Source organism: Pavona decussata, unplaced genomic scaffold (assembly GCF_977016875.1).
Source record: "Pavona decussata unplaced genomic scaffold, jaPavDecu1.1 SCAFFOLD_184, whole genome shotgun sequence".
Lineage (NCBI taxonomy): Eukaryota > Metazoa > Cnidaria > Anthozoa > Scleractinia > Agariciidae > Pavona > Pavona decussata.
This window is the reverse complement of record NW_028145593.1, coordinates 896,649-922,792: the sequence shown is the minus strand read 5'-3', so window position 1 is coordinate 922,792 and position 26,144 is coordinate 896,649. Positions and strand designations below refer to the sequence as shown.

The 26,144-nt window shown below is 38.7% G+C and overlaps 1 protein-coding gene across 2 annotated transcripts in view; it reads right to left on the bottom strand.

Moving 5' to 3' along the window:
- LOC146462817 (uncharacterized) overlaps positions 1-24,024 on the bottom strand; it is a 38,048-nt gene extending 14,024 nt beyond the window's left edge. For both annotated transcript variants that reach the window (XM_085085110.1, XM_085085111.1), the window contains exons 1-4: positions 23,778-24,024; positions 13,672-14,047; positions 10,408-10,464; positions 5,552-5,590 (exon numbers count right to left, since the gene is read on the bottom strand). In XM_085085110.1, the coding sequence (XP_084941236.1) occupies positions 5,552-5,590; positions 10,408-10,464; positions 13,672-14,047; positions 23,778-24,017 (712 nt within the window). In that variant the 5' untranslated portion in view covers positions 24,018-24,024. The remainder of the gene's footprint in view (positions 1-5,551; positions 5,591-10,407; positions 10,465-13,671; positions 14,048-23,777) is intronic.
- Positions 24,025-26,144: the final 2,120 nt, after the last annotated feature.

Here is a 26,144-nt window from a genome sequence, read left to right as displayed (position 1 = left end):
TAAGGAAAAGCGATTCCAAGCGCAATGACGTATTGCTTCGGCCATGAAATGCCAAAAGGTTCTTCTTTGCCTAATCGGCTTTTCAAAGGACCAAGCCAAAGACCCTCGGTTTTAGACTTATTGATTTTCAAGCCGGAAAGGTCACCGAACTGATCGAGAAGAGTTAGTAGGGACACCGCGGATGAATCGTTGCGAATGAAAGCGGTGGTGTCGTCAGCGTACATACTGAGTTTAGTGATCTTATTTCCGTTTTCAAGTCCTTTGATTGATTCATCGATTCTTATTTGGTGGGCGAGTGGCTCCACAGCTAGAACAAAGAGTAAACCTGAAAGAGGACAACCCTGTCTAACACCCCTTTGGAGAGAAAAAAATTCCGACGAGTAGCCATTATTTACAACACAGCTAGAAATGTTGGTGTAAAACGTTTTGATCCAGTTGAGGAAACTTGGACCGAAATTCATAGTGTTAAGCACTTTAAAGAGAAAGTCCCATTCTAAAGAATCAAAGGCCTTTTCAAAGTCAAGGAAAAGTATCATTCCGTCCTTGTTTTCATATTGTTCAATTATATCCGAAATTAAGCGAATATTTTCACCAATAAATCTACCTTTGATGTACCCAGTTTGATCACCGTTTATCAAGTACGGAAGTACTTTCTCTAAACGTTTCGCAATACATTTGGTTGCTAATTTGTAGTCTGTGTTTAGAAGAGAAATAGGGCGCCAATTTTTTAACAGAAGAGGATCTTTATTCTTTTTTGGGATCAGGGAGATGATTCCTTGACTCTGAGAGATAGAAAGTTCTCCTAGTGAGGCACTGTGATTGAAGCAGTCTATCAAAGGACCAGAAACATCGGGCCAGAAACGAAGGTAAAATTCTGCTGTTAACCCATCTGTGCCAGGAGTCTTGTTAGGTTGAAACGTTTTCAACGCGGCAAGGCATTCCTCTGCGGTTATCAGACCTTCGCAAAGGTCTTGCTTTGTACTGTCGAGTTTTGGTAAGGATTCACAATCGAAAAAGGTAGAAAAGCGTTCAGCTGAAAGCTGGTTTTGAGAGGTGTAAAGCTGATTGTAAAAATTTTTCATGGCGGTTAATATAGTTTTTGGATCCTCTACAGTACTACCGTCAGGTGTCTTCAGCTTTGTTATATGTTTCTTTACATAACTTCTTTTTTCTAAGTTAAAAAAGTATTTGTTGCATTTTTCTCCTAATTCATACCATCTAGCCCTACTCCGGATAATAGACCCTTTAGTTTTTTGCACGGCAATTTCATCTAATTCGATCTTGAGTTTTCTAGCCTTGTTTACAAGGGAGCTATTTTCTGGGGTTTCGTCGATACGTGAGTTGATTTTCTCTAGCTTTTGGAGGAGGTTCAATTCCGTACTTCTTTCAGCGTTGGCTTTCTTTTTCGCAAAACGAATTGCAAATATCCGGATCTCCATTTTCAACATTTCCCAAAATAACCTTTTATCAGCAACATCCTTGTGTTTTTGGGTGGCGTGTTTGATGATGAAGCTCATTTTTGTGACGAAATCTTCATTTTCTAAGAGTGAATTATTAAATTTCCAGTAGCCTGGGCCTCTTTCTTCTTGTTTGTCTTCAGGCTTGATCGAGATGGTGACAGGGGAGTGATCTGAATCATGATAGGCGGAAATGTCGGTTTTCGAAACGCGGCATAATAAATGCTTCGAGATGAGCCAGAAATCCAGTCTACATTTGATTTTCCCGGAGCTATTTCTCCACGTAAACTGTGTATCATGTGGATGTTGTTCTCGCCAGGGATCGACTAGGTCATAGTTGCAACGGAGTTCGTCGATCGAATGTATTACACTTTTTTTGAATTGAATGTCTTTACCTCCAAATTTATCGGAAGCGGACAGTGGGCAGTTAAAATCTCCACCAATAAGAATTTTGTCAGTTTGCTGGCCACGAATAGAATCGGTTATCTTCTGAAAAAAAGAAATTTGCTGGTTTTGGTCGTTTGGGGCATAAATATTAACGAGGCACAATTCGTCTTCGTTGACGGTGGTGTTTACAATAATAAATCTGCCGTTTTTATCCGCAGTAACATTCGTCACCTCTTTACTGAGTGAGGAACTGAAAAGAATCATAACACCTCTACTGTGTTTTGAGCCGTGCGCAAAGAAAATGTCGCCTCCCCATTCTGCTCGCCAAAAATTTTCCAAGCTAGCATCGCTGTACGTCTCTTGCAGAAAAATTACATCAAATTTTCTAATATGAAGCCACCGGAAAAGTTTTCTTCTTTTGATAGATTTGTTGAGGCCTCTTGCATTAAGAGAAACAGCATTTAAGGTCATATACACACTAGATTTGTGAATTTCTTTCTAACGCAATTCATGAACCACAGCTTGCAACGTTCGATAGCGTTTAGCCTTGCGATGTAAATGTTTTGTGCAGATGGTGCGCTGACAACAATTTACAATACGTTGAGTAAGGCGGGTACAACTCACGATGAGTACAACAAGTGTACTATGGCAACTAACACTTAACATAATAGAAACACTAATTAAACTGCGAAGCAGCTTAATGTATAGAAGGGAATAAGTGCCATTTTTTAAAGGCATGTTGAAAAGAGACAAAACCCTCCTACAAAACTCTCCGCCAAAATTTAAATAATTAATTGATGAAGCGAAAGGGAAGCGAGGGTTTTGAAAGGGAACGTTTGAATAATGTTATGTTACATGTGGGAGAGGGTGGGAAAGAAAAATATTTGATTATAACCTAACGAATATTGTCCAAATCTTCAACTTCATGTACTCTATGTACTTGATCACTTTGGGACTTTCTGACGAAAATTTTGCCGTCAATGGTCCAGGCGCTATGCCAGTTGTTGATCTTTTTAACTTTTCTTACTTTAGCGAACAGTTCACGCCTATAGTTAGTTAAGTTCTCATTAATATAAACAGCTCCTGCATTATGAAAATAGTTGTTTAAACTTACTGACTTCAGGTACTTCTTGGATTTATAGAGTTCATTTTTGGCTCTGTATGATCTGAATCGTACAATGATTGGTCTTGGACCGCCGTTAGATCTTCTCGTGGCCATTCTATGACAGATGTCGATGTCATTGTTGACAATATGTACATTGAGAACCTTTCCAAGCTTGATGATCTTGTCAGACAGATTTTCTTCTGAAGACTCAGGAATGCCGTGAATTTCGAGATTATGTTTTCTAGTGTATTGTTCTAAATCGTCTATTTGGCATATAGCGGTGTCCAGATCGCTTTTAAGACCATCTAGATCGTCGTTTAAAGGGACACAGTCACCTTTGTGACCGCGCTGACCTGGACGCTAGTTTTTGTCAATTTTGAAAAGCGTCCACCTCAACCCGAAATCAAAAGTACGCGTCGGCATCTAGAAATCCGCTTCAATCTTCCCAGTGTTTTATTGGATTTTCAATCTTTTACTGGAAACCTGTTTCTGAGTATGCTTTTGCTCATCCTATGATATTATTTTATCATATTTGGTTAAAAACAGTATGGATCGCGTCTCCAACGGAACATGAAAAGAAGAGGTGGGAAACGTGAAGGCGCCGGGCGGAAGAAATCGCCTGCGTTGACTAAAATAACGAGAGAAATCAATCAATAACATTGGAGAACAAATCACCATTACATATATTTGGAAAATTACATTTTCTCAACCTGGCGAAAGGTTCGTGCGGTGGGAATCTTCGTAAACGACTCGAACTACGCGTCATGGCTGCTTGGCTTGGAGCTCAGACCGGCGAAGACAAGCTTCGGTACACAGTCGATTATCTCCTCGACAAGGAAAACCTCCAGTAGAACCTTGTTTTCTACGGGTCGAGCAAGCGTTCTTGCAACGACATGGGTTTGGTTCCTAAATTTAGATAACGGAGAAGTTGTAGAAACGAAATTATAAAAGCAAAATATATGATTGAAAGCAGAAATAAAGCTTACCGGTAGTTTCGCTACAAAGTCGTTTCGCTACACTGCAGCTCAGTCGATTCGCTACGTTTTAAAATTGACATATTCTCTAATAATTGAACTCAATTTGCTTCTCATGCAAACACTGTGAAACGTAGAAACAGCTAAGATAATTTTTCACACGACCGGATACCGAAATAAACGATGAAATGATCGATTCTTCGACTTCAGAGGTATTCGTTGACGTTTGACTTTCCCGGGACAAGTCCATCAGTAAATTCTCCATGGTATCAAGAAAATGAGTGTTCTAAAATGACATTAGGTCTATAATCACTATAGTAATTTTGACTGGCAAATACTCGGCTTCGACTCGACAAGGTTTGTTTACATTTTTCAAAGGATGCGCTTCTCAGCGCGAGACTTGTGATGAAGTGTGATACGCAAATCAGCTAAGAAATGGTATCTAATGCGCATGTGCACCAGGTGACTGTGTCCCTTTAAGTCGGCAACTTCATCTTCTGCTTTGCGAACTTCTTTCTTGAGCGAGCTCACATCTTGTTTCAGCTTGTTATTCTCCGCCTCTAATTTTTCCAGTTTGTCGATGTGGAACTCTAGCGACTTCTGCAGTTCTTCGTGTTGCTTGCGCAAAGCTCTGTTCTCTTTAAGAAGCTCGTCAGTGTTCCGTTGTATCTTGTTCAGTGCGATCCAGATACTCGACAGATCGGCATGCTCGACCATGTGCTCTGTAGTCTTTGCAGTCTTATTTGGAGGAATTTCGGGCGAGCTGCTGCTACTAGGCCTTTCAACTCTCTTCCCTCCAGTGATGGGCGGACTTTCGTCGCGTTCGCTTACCTTTTCAGCCATTTATTACAAAGCGGAGAGCTACACAGGACGGACTACTCAATCCATCTTGGCTACGTCCATCTTGGCTCTCCCTCGGGACGAGTGTAATTCTTCTTATGAGCAGTTTGTCTCCGTGTGCAATCCCATCTATAGTAGCAAGCATTGCCGCCAGTCATGTAGTCAACAAACGTGAAAAACAACCTGGTTGATGATACAGTTGAAGGAACTTATTTCATTTCAAGAGTATGATGCTAACAGCAGAACATACAATAATTATTTAAGAAATTCAGATTTGAAACTTCCTAGATTCAATGCTGTAACTTATAGGGACAGAATAAGCGCTTGAGTTTGGAATCATCAAGCAGCAGATCTCGGACGAATGATGGACTTCGTTATGCGATCATATTGTCGTTCTTCAGGTTCTTTGAAACAAACAAGCATGCTTGAACATTTTAGAACGCTTTGAATACACTAACACTTGAAACGGCAACTTTTCATTTGCAAATACATCAAAACATACTGGCTGTACATATGTGCAATTCTGATCCATTTCACAATTAAATTCTGTTTTCTTCATTTCCTTTGTTCACATTACTGTTTCATTAATATTCATATTTTCGATTATCTGGACTATTTACCCAAGTCCCAACGAGTCCAGTTAATTGAGGTTCGACTTTATTGTGAGTTGTCAGTGCCTTGCAGCTCAATTATGTCTTTTGCAATGGCAAAATAATAACAAATCTGCCCTCCACTGACAAATTATCCAAAATTAAAATTCCACCAATTACAGAGCAAAGTCTACTTACTTTCACACACCACAGCAACATTGGGTGCTTTGATTCCTCCTGCAATAAAACAGTAATAACATACATGTAAATGCTGTAATGTGATTGAATGAAACCAGTGGCCCACCCAACCAAAGTAGAAAGCTTGTAAAAAAAATGTCCTTTTTAACTTGTGAATAGCAAAGTGTTCAACAAGCTATAGCAATGAGAGAAAAATTCAATCGCTCGTTCAATTAGTTACTTGATTCCTGTAAACTTTTCTTCGTAATACCACAAACCAGCTCGGCACCAAATTTTATGGTTGTTGTTCAATCTGTTGTGGGCTCACAACTAGCTTAAAAACAAGAAGGCAGCAGGAGAACTTCGCAGCCAACTTATTTACATCTTTTTGCCCCTCAGAAGTAATAACATCCACCTTTTTTAACTTCCAGTAGTAAAGAAATAACACTACAGAATGCCCAACCACTGTAATAGAGGGCATTGAGAAAGAAGATGAACTAAAATAGATTTGCCATGTTAAATTTACTATACGACGAGCTGGGAATCTCTACTTTGATTCTATGAAGGAACAAGATGCTGTTTTCAGCTTATACTCGGGCCATATTTGACTGCGTGGTGCGTAAGCCTACGATCTTTTAGCAGTGCCTTGACTTCCAGCGTCGCTAACTCCCCAAAATTGATAGAAATAGACGGAGATATACACCCAGGAAAAAAATAGTTCAAGCTCCAGAAGTGATTCATCGTTTTATTGCTACAGCTCTGTTTCGTATACGATTAGGAGCGGCTGACCACACTCATCACGCAACTTCAACGAATGACCGTAAAGTATATAAAGTAATCAAAAACTGGTGATTTAAAGCAAGAAGCTGCTAGGCGATAAAGGACAATTCAGACGTGCTGTGAGAGAGTTCACGTGCCATGATACAAACGGTTACTTTATGTTTTTCGAGAGGTTTTGAGTACATATCTATTTCTGTGGGGGTTTGGACTTGGTAATTCATTGCGTTTGTTCAGGCTACTAAGATCTTTTCTACGGAAATAAACTTTTCGTGAAGACATAGGTTACATTTCTTGTTAATTTTATTATCGGGTTTGAACTTTTTGAGTACTTTCCATTTAATTAGAAATGTTTTGTTTGCGTCTGTCAGGGTCCATATATTGTTCAGATAGTTCCGTTGCATTGAGTCTGTTGGCATTTCGGAAGAATGTGTTGTGCCAGTCCCACGTACGATTCAGTTGTGGTTACCGTCGTTCGCTTGGAGGCATTTACCATCAAGCGGGCATTCTCGGCTTTCTTCCCGCAGTTGCAGCTTGGGTGATGATTTTGGTTTGGGGTTGTTGCTACATTTGAGAGTATCTGTTTTTTTATGTGATGCGATGATGGTTTTCATGTTTGGCATGCATGAGTAGCTGTGTTTTAGTGTCTGTCTGAAGAAACGTCATTACACTATTCTGTTTCAATTTCGCATTCGCGTTTTCGATACCCACCATCTACATCATGCAGAGTTAAATTCATGCCCGTGCTGCTCGTGCGACAAACCTGAAAGGTTCATGATTTCTTGCACAACTGTCACCCTTGTTTAAGTTTACGGGTGTTTCTCGAAACTCCCGTTATTTACGATCCCGGTAAATTTCCCGGTAACTTGCCTGGTAATTTACGGGACGTCATGACCTCCCGTAAAGTTACCGGGAAATTGCAAATGTTGCGACACTAAGCAAAATGGCGGCCGGAGGCGGATTTTTTTGTTTAGTTAGAAGACCTCGGTCTTGTCAAAGATGACCAATTCTGGCCGACAGGCTGACTGTGAAGTCATAGAAAGATTCAGGCTTTCACGAGCGAGAATCGAGTGGCTCGTGAATTAACTTGGAGACAAATTGCGGAGAAATAAAGCGAGAAGCTGCCCGTTGGCTCCGGAAGCAAACGTGAATACAGGCGTAGTACTATTGTTGTTGTTGTTGCTGTAAGTGTTGTTTTAGATGTTTGAAAAGCGCTTAGAGTGTTTGCATATGGGCGCTATACAAATTTGAAATTATCACTATTTTAGTGTTATAAATTATCAACCAACGGTGGAAGAAAAAATAAATATTTTGTCATGTAAACACGGCTCACTCACCGCATATTATTACTTCGAAATGGCTTCCTTTTTAGCGGCATAAAATGGGTTCCTATCATGCAAAACTAATCCTACAGTACTAAGCGATATTGTTTTCTTTCTTGTAATGTGCAGAATTTTCATAAGAAAGAGGAAGTTAGAAATATGGCATGCTGCACTGAGATAAATGTAAATATAACCATTGATATAAACAGAGCGATCACGATGAGAGTCGAATTGTGCGCCGTCCTCGAAATACACAAATGCAGTGTTTGCTGCATTAGCTAGAGGGATAAAGAATAAGAAGCTTACACACGATAGATAAACGAGAATAAAGAACTGAAAAATCGTTCCCTTTTTCGCAAAATAGTTTCAGTCGCTTTTTTAATTGATCGAGCCTTGTTGCATGATACAAAAGCCGATTTCGGATCGGTAAAAATAGTGCTTGATGTCTGCCGGAGAAGACGATCAAATCACGCCAGTTGAACTATAGCTATTCAATTTTAACACTTGTATAAGATCCTTCCTTATTCCCAATATTCTCTATACTAAGGCTGCTAAAAGTAAATTTGTATCAGTACGAACTGTTGAAATAGGACACCACGCAGACACTGTTTCCCCAGCGGTCGCCATCGGCTTGCTTAGCTTCATCTCTTCTACAACTTTGAAGGAATTATATCCTGATCCTGACTATTAGTTTGATGCACACAACAAGAATTCATGATGATAACATTCATAATCGATTTCAGGTTCTATTTCGCATCAGGGAGTTTCCTGAAAGTAATTGCCGATACCATGAATGATGCAAAATAGTGATCTCTCTTGGTTGCTCCCCTTTGATAAAACGAAAAAGTTAAACTTAGAACGTATTGTATTGTCCTTCAAAAAGCATGAAGACAGTCCTGTCTCATCCATAACCGTGCTTTTCTCAAATCAATCGAATGGATTACTTGTAGTCCTAAGTCGTTCTCCTTCTCTTGCGAACGAGCGTGAAGCGCGCGCAAGAGCCTGGCAATGGTCTTCTATTTTACCGGGCCCGGAAATTACCGGGATGCTTCGAGAAACGCATTATCGGGCCCAGTAAAGTTTCCCGATAACGGCCCCGATAAGTTAACGGGCCCGGAAGTTACCGGGACTTTCGAGAAACGGGCCCCAGAACGTCATTATCAAGTGAAAGTAAAATAATGAAATCGAGTATACATGTATTATAGTGATGGATGAATAAGTTGAAAGTTAAACAAAGAGTTTGGCTCTTATGGAGTCGCTCTAGGTGTTTAAATTGGGTCTTATTGTTCTTATGTACAACATTTCATAAACAAGACAATCCCATTTTGTGCTACACTTTTTGAGCATTCTAAATTGGCTCTCATTGGGTAAGCCAATGTTCTCATGGGCATCTCTCTGATGGCGACCAATGGCAGAGTATCGATGATCAGCAATGCGTTGAAACTTTGTTTAACTTTCAACTTATTCATCTCATCACTATATATACTCGATTTCATTATTTTACTTTCACTTGATAATGACATTCTGGAAACGTCAAAACGTCGTGCTATGTTTTACAATATTTTACCGCAGATTTTTATTATCAAATGTTTTACCAAATCCTTACTTATAGGGATGATTTCAACGGATTTACTCCGTTTCACGCTTCACGCATGGCTAAAATAGAGTACGGCCTTTCGTTACACTTAACAATGGAAACCCAAATGACGCTAACTCGCCCATATCGCTTCGAATCGGCTTAAAAAGCTGGTAAATGACAAAGAATACAAGAAGAAACAGGGTAACTTGTTTTTATTGACAAAACACTGTTATTTTCTACCTTTTTGCACAAATCCGTTGTATTCCCATACAAATCCTTATAACTCAACGATTCTCTGATGTTGAACTTGGGCTGCCTGTGTCCTTACAAGCTTACTTATGCACTATCAAAACACATTCCGGAAACGGACGTCAATCAAACACATTGTACGACAGGAAATTCAGAGCACACTAACACGTGAACTCGCAAATTTACCCCTCCTTCGGCGGACGACGACTAAGAATGAATCTGTGTAGATCTTCTTGCCGAGGGATAGATGACGACAACTTTTTAGACCTTATGTGAGTCTTCATGCTGTGTTTTTGTTTTAAATATTCTTCAGGTCACAGACACAATAAACATACACGTGTCTTTTTTGACAGCAATACCTTAAAATAACGCTTTGCAAGGGTACCTTCTCCCGAGCAAGAGCAACTAACGTTTAATAGACAATCCTGGCCATTTCCTTCAAGCAGCACCTCCTTTTACGGGCTGTTCGAACTAAGAAGGGCGCAGTTCGACCAACAGCAAAAAATAATTGTTGAGGATTTGCCACGTAACTTGATTGACAACCCGATTACTTTGAAAGCATACTTTGAATTCTAATGTGAACGCTTATCACAGTAAGTAAACATGCATGATCTCAAGTATACTTTAAGGTCTACTTACCCCGCTAGTATGAACCCACCTAACATAACACTACATTGCATTGCAATCCATACCAATACATTGAACTGCACTGCATTTAGGTAACAGCTATGGCTTTTGTAATTAACATGCTACCCCTGGCATGGTTTTGAAATGCTACATGAATAAGAGATCAGCAACTCTAAATCAGTTGTTGGTGTGAGATTATTGCTCCTACATGTAAATTGGACTTACAGTATTTCAAATGTTTAGCTGTACTGTGTTCAGTACTGAACTGTGTAGAAGCTCTTCCTCACACTACAAACGACGAACAATAAATGTAATGGAAATACCTGAAATAACAGGACAAATAATCATATCCATTTCGCCGTAAAATGCTTTAGGATGACCTAGCAAAGAAGAAATGTAATAACAGAATAAGAAGAAGGAATTCCTTCAAAAATGTAATGACTGGCAACAAACACATCTAGGACATACATGTGGTCCTTTAGAGGAACTAAGAACACATGATGGTGACAGAAAAATTTCTAACAGTGTTTTAAAGCAATTTTGAAAATAGGCAGTAGACCTTCTATAATTACTATTATTTTTCACTTGAGATTTTCAAACCAAAGCCACGGGCTTTTTATAATGAGTGTGAATATATTGTGGAGTCGGAGTAGCTCAAACACATTTATTTACTTCTCTGAGTTTCATACTTCTTGCAAAGTACATGTAATCACCAGGCAACTGCCAAAAATAACAAATACAATCTAAGATATACAAAAAATGATAACACATACAATGTAAGATATACAGATTTAAAAATTTGAAAATGGAGAACAATGCATTCTAATAAGTGTGACAATATTGTACTTGGAGTAGCAAATAAATGTGTTTGAACTAGTCCGACTCCACAAACCTCCTTGTACCAGGTCTGGTTTATCCATTGAGCACTTTAAATGGCAGATGAAGATCTTAGTTTATCTTCAAGTATTAATTTCTGGTCATCTGAAGTATATGTATATGTCTGTGTCATGCTTACTTCCATTGTCACACAGATTTTACGCATCTATTGTTTAGAAGTAGAAACGGTTGTAATCTGATACTTTTCCACTCATTCTGTATATATTTCTACCAGCTTTACGTTGTTATTTTACATTTGGCTATTTATCTGATGAGTGCCGTACAGGTTGTGCGGTGTGGAACTATATAGTAACAAATATGCCAAGTCAAATCTTCAGTTGACCAGCGTTGTTTCTTCACTGTGAACTCTCCCAATTTCCACCGTTTAAACTGTCGAGTACAACTTAGAAGTTATTATTTCGATTTAGCGCTTGAAAAACGTTTGCTTTCTTTTTCAAAACGGCAGATCAGAGTCTTAAATTTATACATGTGGCCGCCATTGAACGAAAACAACCTTTAAATGATGATTTGCTTTGACGTCACACAGGTAGAGATGAGTGGGTCCCCTCCCTCGTGATATACGGTCCGATAATAGATTTTGATTGGGCTGTTTTTGTTGAAGATAATTAGAACAATAGATCTCTTCTGGGAGAGGGCAGAATTTAATGTAGGTACAATGAATAAATCAAATGATGATTTAACGTCACACAGGAAGGGATGAGTGGGTCCCCTCTCTCGTGATATGCGCCTAAATAATTAGATTTTGATTGGGCTACTTCTGTTGAAGACAATCAGAACAACACATACCTACTAGGGGAGGACATATTTTAATGCATAAATTAATGTGCCAATTTGTGACTACGACGAAGAGAAAAAAAATAAGGTAGCCGAGGACCACATGTAGCTACTTCTATAGAAAGGAAATAAAGTAAAAGGCAGTGTATGACCGCATGTGTCTACTGCTTTATTTTTGTAGAATATTGCAGTAAAGAGGCAATGTTGTATAAAATTCAGAGGGGTTAATGAACTGCTCTAGTCAGTGCCATAATTGTGCAGCATAATTTGATCGTGCTGTCATATGGACGAGTTTGGTATGCGCTGGAGGCTTTCGGTTTGTTTACACTTTAATGCACAGGGGACAGTAATAGGCATTGTTTGGCTCTCCCGTGTTTACATCAGATCGCATGGTGAAGGAATTCCGTGATTGGACCACTTACGGACTGACAACTCAATGACATAGTAGCTACTTCTCTAAGAAGAGAAGTAGCTACAAAAAGATACCTGACCCAAACCTAGACACGGCCTGCCCTGCGGGCATCCCATGTAATGAAGCATGGCCTGAAAATTTCCTTCAAAATGTGTCACACTTTAGCAATGACTAACTGTGCCAACCCATCTAACGTCTCAACCAAAACCCGGTCTTTTAGCACTCATGTTTAGCTTTCTACAAACAAATCAGCTTAATCAGAACAAGACAGCATTTTATAATTGATTTTTCACCTTCATACTAGATTCAGGCTACAAGCAAACCACAGCCATCGAACAACTGAAAATTATTAATGACACTTTCAAGCGAAAATCCCGCGCAAAATGCCACTTCAGGAGTAATTGATCACTAGCCTAACATTTCTACAGTTATAAGGGCGAAAAATAATCAAATTGCTTTTGAAACTCATGCTTTCAAAGAGAAAATCCTTGTCAATTCTTGCTTGTGTTTCACCATCTTACATTAAGTCCTGGATGTTGACAAAAAAATTTGAACGGGAAACATTTACAGTGGTTTCAACAAGAAAAAAATATTAAAGTGCCCCTAACCCTTCAATTTGTTTTCTTTTGGTACATTTCCATATCTGTGAAGAACTCATTTTCGAAAATTTTTTTTAGAAATATTGAATCCTTTTTGTTTACGAGCACTAAAAGTTACTGAAATTTTTAAATTTTTGCGCGCTTTAAGCCCCGCTGGACAAATTTTTTTTCTTGTGGGCTCATTAGGAATCAGCCAATGAGAAGCGTCCGATATTTGACACTTTCTTAGCTGTGACGTAAGAAAAGGACACCAGAAGGATTTAGAAGGAATCTTATGCATGCTGATTCCTTTCTCTACATTTCGAGAGTTGCTGCATCCAAAAACCACACATTTTCCAACCATTTTCTCTGTTTATAATTGAAGCATTACCGCGAATCTTCGGATATTTTTGCACGATATCCTTTTCTTACGTCACGCTCCATATTTGGCCGAGTGGGGGACTAATGCAAACGATAGGTTAAAATAGCGACAAGACTGCCTTCACTTCTAGCGCTCGTAAAAAAAAAAAGGATTCAATATTTCTCAAAAATTTTTTTCGAAAATGAGTTCTTGAAAGATTTGGAAATCTACCAAAAGAAAACAAATTGACGGGTTTGGGGCACTTTAAGTCTTTGGCTGGGTCAAAAATTCCCAATAATTTCACGCTGCCCGACTAGAAATCCCTATATTTTGCCATCCACTGAAAATTGTGTTTGATGGGCTGAACACCTACATTGTACAGTAAGCCTCAGTCTGGCTTGCCAGTGTTTAGGTGAGACTTCTCAAAAGACAGAAAAAGTTCATTTCACACACATTTTCTAATTCAAAATGAAGCACTTCTCCAGAACATAATGTTTAAGTCAAGATGTTGCAAATCTGTTACATTTTATATAAAATGATGTACAAGATAGTGTGATTTACTTACCCAAGCCAAGGCCAGACCAGCCCATAGCCTGAGGCACCAATAACCGTTTGCCAATCATATTACTTGAATGATCTTTGTTCAGAATGGCACAACCACTTGTTAAGTTCAGTAAGATGTCATTAGCAATTGCCACATTCACCACAGCTTCAGGAACATTTTTCTTTCCTTTCTTAATAGTTATGTCATTCAACATCTCAACACATCCGGAACTCAATTCATTAACTGGGTTGGAAGGGTCTGTAAGATTTTCCAAAGCTTTTTCCAAGATTTTAAAAGCTTCGTCCCTGGGTTCATTGCCTTGACAACCATGAATAGTAGCAGCCTCCAAATATCTCACCAGAGAAGGAGCCACCTCTCCAAGAGCCAAGGATGAACCCTACACAACACAAAAGCACAAAATAATCTTTATACTTACACACACAAACTAAGTGACTTAGTGACCATTGCATAATCATGATACATTGTATATTGTATGTACAGAGGTAGAGAACAACAACAAGGGTGTTTGCTTTTTTTTCTTTTTCTTTTTCATCATTTTGGAGCCTTGATGAGTCACCACTTATTTTCAACAAATTCATCAATGTCTAGTGATCCATCCAAAGTTTGTGAGTTTAAAAAATATTTCAATAGATTGAACTACCTTAAAAATATCAGTAAGAAAACTTATTTTGTAAGCACTCTGATCTGTCTAAAGGTAATATAAAAGCTACATGGAAGCTAATTGGTACATTGATCAAAAGAAAAACCAAGGGCCAGACTGCACCGCTACGAATAGTAAGGAACAACAAGGCATACACTAACAATGCTGACATTGCAATTCAGTTCAATAAACATTTTATTAATGTTTGCCCACTTCTGGCTAGCAAAATTGAAAACAGCAACAAAAACCCTTTGCAACTTTTAATCACATCATCTCCAACCAATAGTTTTGTTATGTCCCCTTTCACTGAACCTCAGCTTTCTACCTTGTTTAAAACAGTAGATGCAAACAAATCATCAATTGATGTACCTAACAAATTAATAAAACTATCTGCTGACCCACTGTAAGTACCCTTCACTCAAATTTACAATCAATCAATCAGTTAAAACGGGGTTGTAATGAAGTCTCACAGGTCACTCTAGTCTAAAAAATGGTGATGTCACTGAAACAGGTAACCACAGGCCGATTTCAACTTTATCACCCTTTAGTAAGGTGTTTGAAAGACAAATTTATAATCAACTAAATAATTTCTTAGAAAAAAAAATAACATTTTGTATTACATGTAGCATCAGTTCAGGTTCAGGAAAGGGTACTCACCTGAACAAGCTATTTTAGACTAGTAGTAATCAAAGATTATAGAGTGCGTTCGACAGCCCTAAGTTGTGCAATTGTACGGCCTGCTGCGTGACTTTTTTTTAGGTCGCTCTTTCGTCCTTTTTTATTTGTACGTATTGTGTAACTACCAAGGTGAAATATTTGCAATAAATGAAGCTGAGTTTAAAATTTCAGCGGCCACCGTTGTTGAGCTTAAAAATAATAGAAAGTATTTTCGGTCCATCTGTTGCGTGACACCGTCGAACTTTAAAATAATGCACATCATTTTCGGTAAAACGCTTTCAATCTTTGAGAAAAACGAAACTTACAGGCCAGCGTACTATTTTGGTCATCCACTCAAAAGGTATTTTACCAAAATGCGGCGAAACTTACACGACTATAAAGCTGTAAAAATGTCAAACTAAAATGAGCTAATTTGCATACAGTTTTGAAAGACATCTCAGGGCCAAGGTTATACAGAGAGCGGACAACTCTATCCAGTTGAGACCAGAAATAAATTTTCAGCCGACTTGTCGCGCTAACCTAAATTTTGTAAATAAAACCAAAGTAGAATTTCAGTTCGCGCAATTTGTGACTGAACAGCGAGCGGTGACTGTCCATGGCTCTCGCGCAAAAGCATCTTTGGGAGGTAGAGAGAGGCAACATTTCGCTCGTGATGGCGCGTAAATCTGTGACGTCTGCGCCAAGGTAACTGGCCGCAGCTGTTGCGAAAAACTACACCGAGCAAAACTACGAAAAGGGAGCTAAAATGCTGGCTCAAAATTGTTTCTTCTTGGGATTCTGACAGGTAAGTGTGTTCCCAAATTATCCAGCTTTAGGTTGATACGAATTTGGTTGCAAAGAGGCGAACAAGTCAAACGTTCAAAGCTATTTTGCTGAGTGTGTTCAAATTATTTCGCGAAAAAGTTGCCTCCCTTGTCAATATTTATATATAGTAAAGTCAGCAGAGCTCAGATCCGCTCACACACAACTCAGTACACGACATTAGTGCTGTCGCGTAAATTGTCTGCAAATGAGCACTATAGAAAACTACAAGAAACGAACAATGTAAGTCGATAATTCATTAATTTTTTTCACAACTTTTGTGGACTTCCTGTGCCCTAAGTCTTAACCCTAATCCTGGATATCCTAGCTCCAACCATACTTTTGAGTAATGCTTGTGTATGGCTTTCATCTGGTGATGTCACAAGTCCCGGTCACGTGACCTTGAATTTTTCCCTTAAGGTTACCCGGGACCTTCAGAGGTGTCTAGCGTTTAAGCAATGTAGCGCGTCCAGTTTAAACTGTAGATACCTAAACCCCTATATCAAATTAAAGCTTATAGAGCTGACTATCAAACCAAACCAAGAATTTTGAAATAAAATAAATTGTCGAATTTTTCACGACCACTAATTGCGAACGTTCGAATCACCTTTTTAAAGCTACAAGTCAAAGTGAATTTTGTTTTTTGCTAATTTAATTTGCTCCTCAGTTTCCGGACTGGAATTGTTAAAAGTTATAGAGCATTTTCGAAATAGGATAAAAAAAAGGGGAGTAATCGTACAAAAATCGCTCTCGGAGAAAAAATATTTTGAAAGAATAAAATTCGCTGACATGTTTTTGTTGTTTATATGTTAAACTAGCTACTGTCCAAATTTGAAGGCAAACGAACAAATTCCTTTTGAGTTTTAGCTCTTTGAAGTGGCTCCTCCAAGTGAAAAAAATTTATTCGAGAAAACAGCACTAAAAATTCGGCAATTCATTTTATTTCAAAATTCTTGGTTTAGTTGGATAGCCAGCTCTATAAGCTTTAATTTGATATAAGGGTTCAGGTATCTACAGTTTAAACCGGACGCGCTACATCGCTTGGACGCGAGACACCTCTGAAGGTACCGGGAAACCTTAACCCTTTCACTGCCAAATTTCTTGAACTCTCCGGACAATCATCTCGATGTAGATGACCAAAACGGATTTAGTTGTCCTATATGAAGATCTCCTTTGAAATGCTCGCTGCTCTGCAATAACGAGGACTCCAGTTTTTTTGTGACGTCACCTATTTGAACCGTAGTTGTTTTGCTCGCGAGCACAAACACATTCTAATCGGTAATTAGTCGGTAATTAGCAAAATCAACGCAAAGAATAATTTATTCTTAAAAGAAAAAACTAATTATATTGGCGACTAAACCACTGCATCGAAAGCCGCTCAAGGCAGGGCGTAAAATTGCACCTCATACAGGTGCCAATGCAACTTATTTTTTCACTTTGGCGACCAAATCCTGAAAATTAGCCACCAAATTGGCAGCTAGAATGCTTCATCACACCTTACCTAGAGGTCTAGTGAATGAAGAAGACTTGCAAAGGTAAATCTGCAGCAACTATCTCATTAAGTCTGTTTCCAGAACACAGCACAAGCAGCTACAAGGGTTAGGTTAGGTTAATCTAACCCTAAGCCAGCCACTTCAAAGGCCCCAAACATTGTTACAAAACTACTCAAGGAGCTCAGTCTTGCTGAGGGGAACAGCTAAAAACCTAAGCGGTGGAAAAGGAAGAATAAATGCTCATGGGCCTTTCATGGCTTTCTTGTTGAGTATAATTTATATTTTGATTCCTAGGCCAACCAAACACAATGCAAACAATGTTTTTTACCTTTTAGGTCACACTTAATTCTTGCATGGCATCCACAAATCCTTAGTTGTAGAGTGCTTTACGGTCACAACTATTCACTCCTGTATTCATGTGTTGGCTCACAGGAGCCTTTGATTTTCATGTTGTTTTTATTGCAGTGCGCTTATAATGGTCAGACTGGGTCCTCCAAAATGCACAAACTTGGCAAAAATTTTCTTGACGAGGCAATGCTTACAAATGTCAATACAGCAGCATTATGATGACACACTGCAAGTGGGAGAGCCCCCGTCTTCCACTTATTTTCCGATCAGAAATTATTGTTTGGGCAAGATTTCTGCACAGTTCCATACATGAATTATGCACACAGTCTTTGTTCAAAGGAAACAATAGGGATAACAGTAGTGCGCCGTTGGGATTACTTCGCTTTGTCCCGAGCTTGGTTTTTTATTTTTCCTTTCCAAGTCCATATGGGACTTTTGCCAAAATTTTTGATTTCTGGGTTAAAAATACAAGAAATTTAAACAAAAATTTTACAATTTTAGCAATTTTTACTTATTTTTAATTTGTCCGCATTTTAAAAGTGTTTAGAATTAAGTGATAAGCTTATGTTTTGACGTGAGGCTTGAAAAGAACGGCAGATTAATCAGTGGTTAAAATCGCGACTGACGTAAACTAATTAAAATAAGGTATTTTTTTACCTTTCTTTTTGTAATAAAAGCCAGAGGTTCTCGCTTGCACAGACATGCCGGCTTCATGGGTATTCTTTTTCTTTCTCCGGCGAATTACGAAGGGCGCCTTTGAGCGCTACAGGAATGCTTTATCAGTCTCTGCAAACTTTGTAACGGTTGGCATCTTATAATATATAAATTATACCAATATTGCTCGTCCTGAGGGCATTCCTGCACCCAACTGGCGGACATTTCACGGATGACACGTTTAGATTGTGTTCCTTGTACTATTCAGTTTATTATTCGTGATCGCAAGGATATAGGGACACTTTAAGAGGTAAGTAAAGGCTTCAAACAATGGACAAAGGTCAGTCAAATAACGGTAGTATGGCAAGGTAATAAGAGAAGTGATGGACGAATGACGCAATTGGTATTAAAGCGCCCATAACGGAATTTTTTTTATTTTCTCATCTGAATCTAAATATCACCCTAAGAACTTCAGTGAAAAAATTTTTCGATTTGCATTCAACACAAATTTTTAATGAATTTTATAAGACGTTCAAATTTGCCGCCATTTTGGCCCATCATTTGCATTAGTCTCCTCTCGGTTTTGCAAAAGTGGTGACGTAGATTCAGGAACACGCGACTACAGCCTTTCTCTGAATCTCACTGAAAACAAGTCGCGGTATTTCTGCACGTTTCTCGAAAATACCGGAAAGATAAGCGATGTGTTGCGGAGAGATGTGGAAAGACGAAGCGAATGGAATAAGCATGCACAGGATTCCTTTCTTTGGCACCACATGCCCGCAAAGACTGAGGAGGCGAAAGAAATGGATCGATTTTATGCTGGAGTGGAGGAAGATGTGGACGCCTGGAAAGACCTCATCCTTGTGCTCGATGCACTTCAATGATGAGGATTTCACAAGGCTCATGAATTCAGGTTTAAGTAGGATGACATCAGCGTTTGTGTTTCTTCAGCTTTGACACTCAAATCATAGACTCACTTGTGAAGTCAACAAATTTTGTTGAGTTCACAAGTGAGTCTATATCCAGTTCCAGCGTTTCTTTTTGTGTTTCTCCCCTTTCATGTAAGACTTCAAGGCGCTTTCTCACATGCTTTCTATGTTGATCTCTTCATTACAAACACAACACGTTGTCTTGTGTTTGTCGCCTTTGAATCCTTTCACCCAGCTTAACTTTGCACCAGTTAACCATTGACGATTAAATACGCATTTGCCAATCGCTCATTTAAATTGCAAACGAAGGGAAAATCAAAAATACCTCGCTTAAAAAAACGCTACACAAGACCGATCACATAGCCCCTGAAAACAAACACATGTGGTGGACAAACCCACATGACCTATTAAGACGTACATGAAATTGAGGCAAAGATCAAAGTTTGCTTCAATACTTAAATGTGTTATACCAACCATTTGTCCCATTGTTATCGCCAGTTATTAGTCGTCAATGCACAAATTTACCCGGCAAAATCATTTAATATTTCATTAAAGTGATATGGAATAAACAAATTACGAAATTTCAAGGACTTTTCAAGACCTCATAAAGAAATCAAGTACTTTTCAAGGACCTTAACCGAATTCAAGGACTTTTCAAGACGACTACTAAAATTCAAGACCTTTTCAAGATTGTACGAACCATGTCACTGTGGGACAGTGACAAAAAGGAAATTAACCTGTTCATTGAACAAGCTAACAACTTCCATCCTACAATTAAATTTACGGCCGAAATTTCAGAGAACGAGACAAGCTATGATTATCACAGTTCAACACGTGTCCTTCCTGTAGTTCCGCGAGAACAATGTCGCTAGTCAGCGCTTCCCAATTGCCTTCGAGTTCCTTGCAGCAGTAGCATTCGCTGATATTTGCTAGCAGATTCCGGCTACAGTTACCACAAGTACACCTAGATGGAAAATAATTCATTTGAATGTATGTGAGTACTTGGCCATAGTTTTGACAGATGAAAATGAAGAGCGCGTATGCAAAATGCAAGGTGAGAACTTTACCATCCACTAACACGCACTCTATTCTCCAAACGTTTCGTTAAATCTCTCGAGTCGTCGCTTCTCCTCTTGTTCCTTGTGATATCTTTTAAGCCATTCTTCGTCTGCTATCAGCTCGTCCGCATACGGTTCCAGTGTATCATCATCTTCACACTTATTACTTGTTTCGTGGACACCATCTTCAAAATGGTGAAATTTCCGTTTGAAAACGGCACACTTGAGTCCACAACATGTTAACTGGCGCCACAAATTTAATCTGTTTTTAATAAATATATCAAATGATGCGTTGATGTCACACAGGTAGGGCTGAGTGGGTCCCCTCCCTCGCGATATAAGCAACAAGAATGGATTTTGATTGGCCTGCTGTTGTTGAAGACAATCAGAACAATACATCCCGAGTAGGAGAGGGGAGGGTTTAATGAATAAATTAATATACAGATTTGTGGCTACGAGGAAAAAGAAATCGTCTCGTTTTTAGACACGGTATGCCCCCTCAGGGCATCCCGCGTAAAAAAAAAAGAAATCGACCTGTTTTTAGACACGGTATGCCCCCTCAGGGCATCCCGCATAATGACTGTATACAGTCGACTCCCAATAACTGGAACCCTCGCTAACTCGAACCAATTTTCCTTTCCTTTCAGGTCATTTTCTATATAATTTTACCCTCGATAACTCGCACTCCCGGTAACTCGAACCTTTTTCAATTTCCCTTGAAGGTTCGAGTTATCGGGAGTCGACTGTATGCAAAACGCAAGGGAATAGGTTATTTTCTTTAAAAAACACTGATGGGTATGCATCATCGCCAATATTTGTCTTTCGCGACACGTACTTACGGTGCCAAAATTTGCAATTATTAAATGAGGCATAAAGATGGTTGACTTATTCCCACAGGAGTAACAGGTAACTGGCTTTGTTGTTTCGGGCTCGCGTCATGTTCGCTTCGTTGAAATAGGTGCTGTCAATCAAACTTTTAGATGTGCGAAGGTGAGATAAAATTGACAATGGCAGTCGGGGTAAAAAAATCTATTCATGCGCCGCTAGCCTATATATGGTAAAAGAACAATAATCTAAGAACTTCACTTGAGCCGCGCAACACCAGTTCCTGTTGCATTTAATGTGTGGTATTCATAGTAGGTGAAAAAATACACTACTGGCTGCGTTTCACTTAGCGAAAAGAATTTAACGCCAAAAAAAATTGTAAAATCCCGAACCACCCCAAATTGGTGACTAACGTGGGAACAAGTTTTGTTCGTGAAAAAAAATTATTCAAATTTCGATCCATTTTTTGAGATCAAAATGAATAAAAGACTTGCCTTTTATTGCCATCTATTAAGTTATTAGAAGCTACTCAGAGATAACTTACATAAAAAAGTGCGCCATGCATCCGACCAGCTTTCATTCCTCGTTGTTTGCCGACATTTGAGATCATAGCTAAGTTCGATTATCAAACCAATCGAACGGAATCCGAATGCAATCGAAATCAATCTGATCAGATTTTGTTCGGAGTCCATCCCTTAAGTAGAGTAATCATTCTCAACCTTTATTGAAGGGAATAAATAGAAAAACATCCCCAAAAATATCAAACCGAATGTCAATGTTCGGTTATACTAACTGATTGTCGAAAGTTCGACTGAGTTAGATTGTCGACCGTTCAATTATCGAATTCGATATGCCAGGCGTAAGGTGTGCAAGTACCTCACAGTCGCGTGCCGTTATTCGACCGGTTGAAACACTTCAGAACCATGGGATCGTATTTTCCAATCAACGGAGTTGACATGTGTAGGAATGCAGGATTGATCGGGGATTCTGTGAGCTCTGAAAAGAGCTCCCGATCAATGCGCTGCAATTCTTGTAAAGAAGCCATTTCGAGAACTCAGAAGTAGTAAATACTGTAAGCAAGTGATGTAGCCGAAAGTGATTCTATTGAAGCAGTAAACATATAAAGTACCCCGCGTCAGTGTATTCTTATTTAAAAAATGCTTTTGTTTGAACAAAGCCTTTGAAAGTTTTTTTTTTTTTTGCATTCTAAAGCCGATCATATTTATTAAAGAGATTGTGCTCTCAAGCTAGTCAGCACGTGGTCAATATGACTACTGAAGGGTCATAGCGATTGCAGTAATCAAGGAAAGGACATGAAATTTAGTATTCCTGATAAAACTCAGCTGTGGAATCTTCACATGTCAAACAAAAATAACCATATGAATAGTTTCGTGCTTACCCCTTACTTCTTCAAAAATTTCATCCAAAAGTGTTAGTCCCATACAGGCGGAGTGCCGAAATAGTTACTTTTGATGCACGAAATGATAATATAATACAGGGCGTGAACAATCGATGAAATCGATGATCGATGACAATCGATAACAATCAATGACAGTCGATATCAATTAATCGATTGATATTGATAATCGATGGCCAATCGATTGCGTAAGTTTTTGTGATTATCGATTCTCATCGATTATCAATAACAATCGGTAATCGCTGAGAATCGATCAATTAAATAACATCAATTTTCATCGATTACCAATATTAATCGATCACTTTTGCTGCCATTGCCTTTTATTTGACTTAAATTCTCGTTAAGTACATTCAGTTTAAACTACACGGTCAGTACTGTATGTTACATTTTATTAGTCAAAACAACGATAACCATACGTTTTATTACAAAAACAACGATATTCATAACTAGAACGTGTAACGGTAACAGCTTAACATCAGAGGAGAAAGAGAGTTCAGTACAAATTGACGCCGTCCGATGTGGTAGAACTTGAACAAAAGCTTACGTTTGCTCGAGCAAACATGAAGCAAGTCAACAGGTTTAGGGTGTATTTCCCGTGTATTTTAATTGTGTTGTCTTAAAATTAATTTGTGTCACGGTGAACAAATATATCTCATCTCAAACATTGCAACTAAACATTACAAAATAATATTCGCTCTGCGTACTCTCACAAAATATCGGAATTTATTTTGAATGACAATCGATGGCAATCGATGAAGTTCGCAACTACTTTTGTGTGATTATCGATTGGTCATCGATTGGCCGATGCCAATCGATGCCAATTAACTAACCGTAATCGATTACCATCGATTGATCGATTGATTTTCCGATCATCGATTTCATCGATTGGTAACGCCCTGTATAATATTTCTAAAACAGCTACAAATATATCGAAGGTCACATTTGCTTTATTAACATCTCTTCTACAAAAGCCATATGAATAGTAACGGGCAAACTGAACAGAACGCTCATAAAAGAAGAATTTACAAGCGCTACTTCGTATTTTCTGCCAACTTTCTTTATTGTTTTGTGTGCTTTGTGTAATGAGATTTCAAATTTAGCGCCAGCGAGCGTAACAAAAGTCCCGGAAATGTCGCGGCATTGTAAGCGATGTAATCGATGTAGGGGCTGTGCAGAAATCTTGCCGGTTACTGTTCAAATGGCACAACATTCTAAGGTAAAAATTTAGCCGACAACCAAAATGATACAAAGCATAGAACTTACCTTAGTCACGTTCATTCGAACCTCATCTAAAGGGTAACCAAAGGAACGACAGGTCGAGTTGGAAGACGCTGAGTAAAGAGTTAAACTTTCAATTTTGTCGAGGTCACTCCGACAAAAACCCACAGCGTGTTTCGTCGATTTCTGTCTGATTATTCCAGATGGACAAAACACTCGCCGCCAAGAAAGATGTTCTCCAAAAACACTCCATTTTTGCAAGGACTTTACCTGACAAAACGCCATGGCCCACACTCGCTCAATTTGTTGGAGGGGGGATCATTTGTTAGTGTATCCCGCAATGCATCGCACTCTAAAAGATACAGTACCCTGAAGGCGGAGAACTCGGGGCGCTTGCCGGTTATTTTTTTTCCGGTCCCGAAAAGTGTTTCTCAGAACACCCGAAAGTGTCCTGAATTGTCTCCCGATATTTTCGGGAATCTTTTCGTGTTACTGGCTACGATAACCATACTACAGCAGGAAAGATTATTTAAGAACACGGCTTTACTTTTACAACTTTTAATTTGTCTAGCTGAAAACTGTAACTGCACTTGTAAAGTAAATTAACATGTAAATGCTGTTCTTAAAAACAGATTTCAACGCAGATACAACTGAGCTAACTCGTTCACAACGTGAAAACTGTTTGGTTTAAAATCACCGTTGTTGTTTTTTTTTTTTCAATGTTTCCATGTATCTGTCACTCAAACTGTCAAGAATTGTCAAGGTTTCCATATAAAAGCCCACAGAAATGTCAGTCAAAACACAGGCAGCCCAAGCTCGCGTCACTAGAGAGCGTGTAATAATTAATTACTAGTGGGCATGATGACCTTTGAGTGCAAGCAGCCATTGAGAATTTTTAAAAACGCATTATAAGACTTTTTATGGGAAATAAAATACTGTCGATTATGAAGTTTAAAAAACACTGAATTTAACTTTCATTCAATAAAACGAATAAAACTGCCAAGTTCGCGGCGTCACTAGAGAGCGTGTGATAATTAATAACTAGTGAGACGATGACCTTTGAGTGCAAGCGGTATTGGGTTACGGGCAGCCGTTGAGAATTTGAACGCATTATAAGACTTTGTATGGGAAATAAAATACCGACGATTTTGACGCTTAAAAAAACGCTAAATTTAACTTTCACTCAATAAAATGAATAAAACTGACTCACCTCTGGTGTTTTAGGTTTTTTTTTTTTGCCGTTTCGGGCATTCTTTGGAATCACTGTCATTACCCTCATAAGACGGATGAGGGTAATGACAGACAGCGGGGCCGCTCATGCGAAGAAGAGTCCGAAATAACGGACGCTATTTTCCTGCGGCGAAAAAGAATTATTGAAAATGACTCCCGCTGTTATGAACTCTTTGGAGTTAAGCAAAGTGGTTCAGTAACAGGGCTTAGCGGTTGCGAAAATACAGAAAAATTTCCAAGATTTTGTTTTTACACGATTGATTGTTTATTACTGAATGAAATGAGTTAGAGCTGAAAATCATGCATGAAATAGTAAAGACCTCATAATAAAGGAAAGCTAAGAAAGAAGTGTTAAGGTGTGGTTTTCTGACTAGTTCGTGGTAAAACGCTTTAAATAGATGCAGGAGCCTTATCATTTTTTTGAAAATGAAATGTATGCACTCTATTGGCTCTATTCTGATAAATACTGAAAACACTCTTTCTTCTTAAACGACTTACAAATTGACAATGTCCCTAGTTATTCATATCTAGGATCTACGATATCTAGTAACGGTAGCTTCATAACTTCAAAACAAAAATCTGTTGAAAAAACAAGACGTTCTATCTTTGCGACTAAGCCAAATTATTCGATAGTCTTTTTTTACCTATCTTACTTTATAATTCAGAATTCTGTAGAGCCTCTGATAATATGAATCTTCAAATATGGGAAAAAGATTCAATTGAACGACCCCATTCACAATTTTTTTTTAATAGATATCTTGGGCTTAACAAACGGGCACCCAATGAGGCGGCACGAAATGAAGTAGGAAGATTAACTCTGAAATCGCGTATTGATCGTAATGTATTACATTTCAATGCTCTTTCCACCGCTTCCTTCTATCTTCATTGCTGGTTAAGGCGTTAACATTTCTGTCGTTGACTACTGTGCTCTGCCTTGGTTTGTCATTGCAGATCGTTTTAGTTAAGCTGTACGTAAAGAGTCTTCATGTTTTGCATATTTGCTGCTTCTTCCGCTTCTTTTGCTATCTCTTCTGACCAATTCCTCTTGTCCCTGCGTATTTGCCTTTTCGCTACACGTACACAGGAACTGTAATACCTGCCATGGTTTGGCTCTCTCATGGTTTACATAAGATTGTGTAGTGAAGAAATTCCATGAATCAAGACACACAGATAAACAGACAT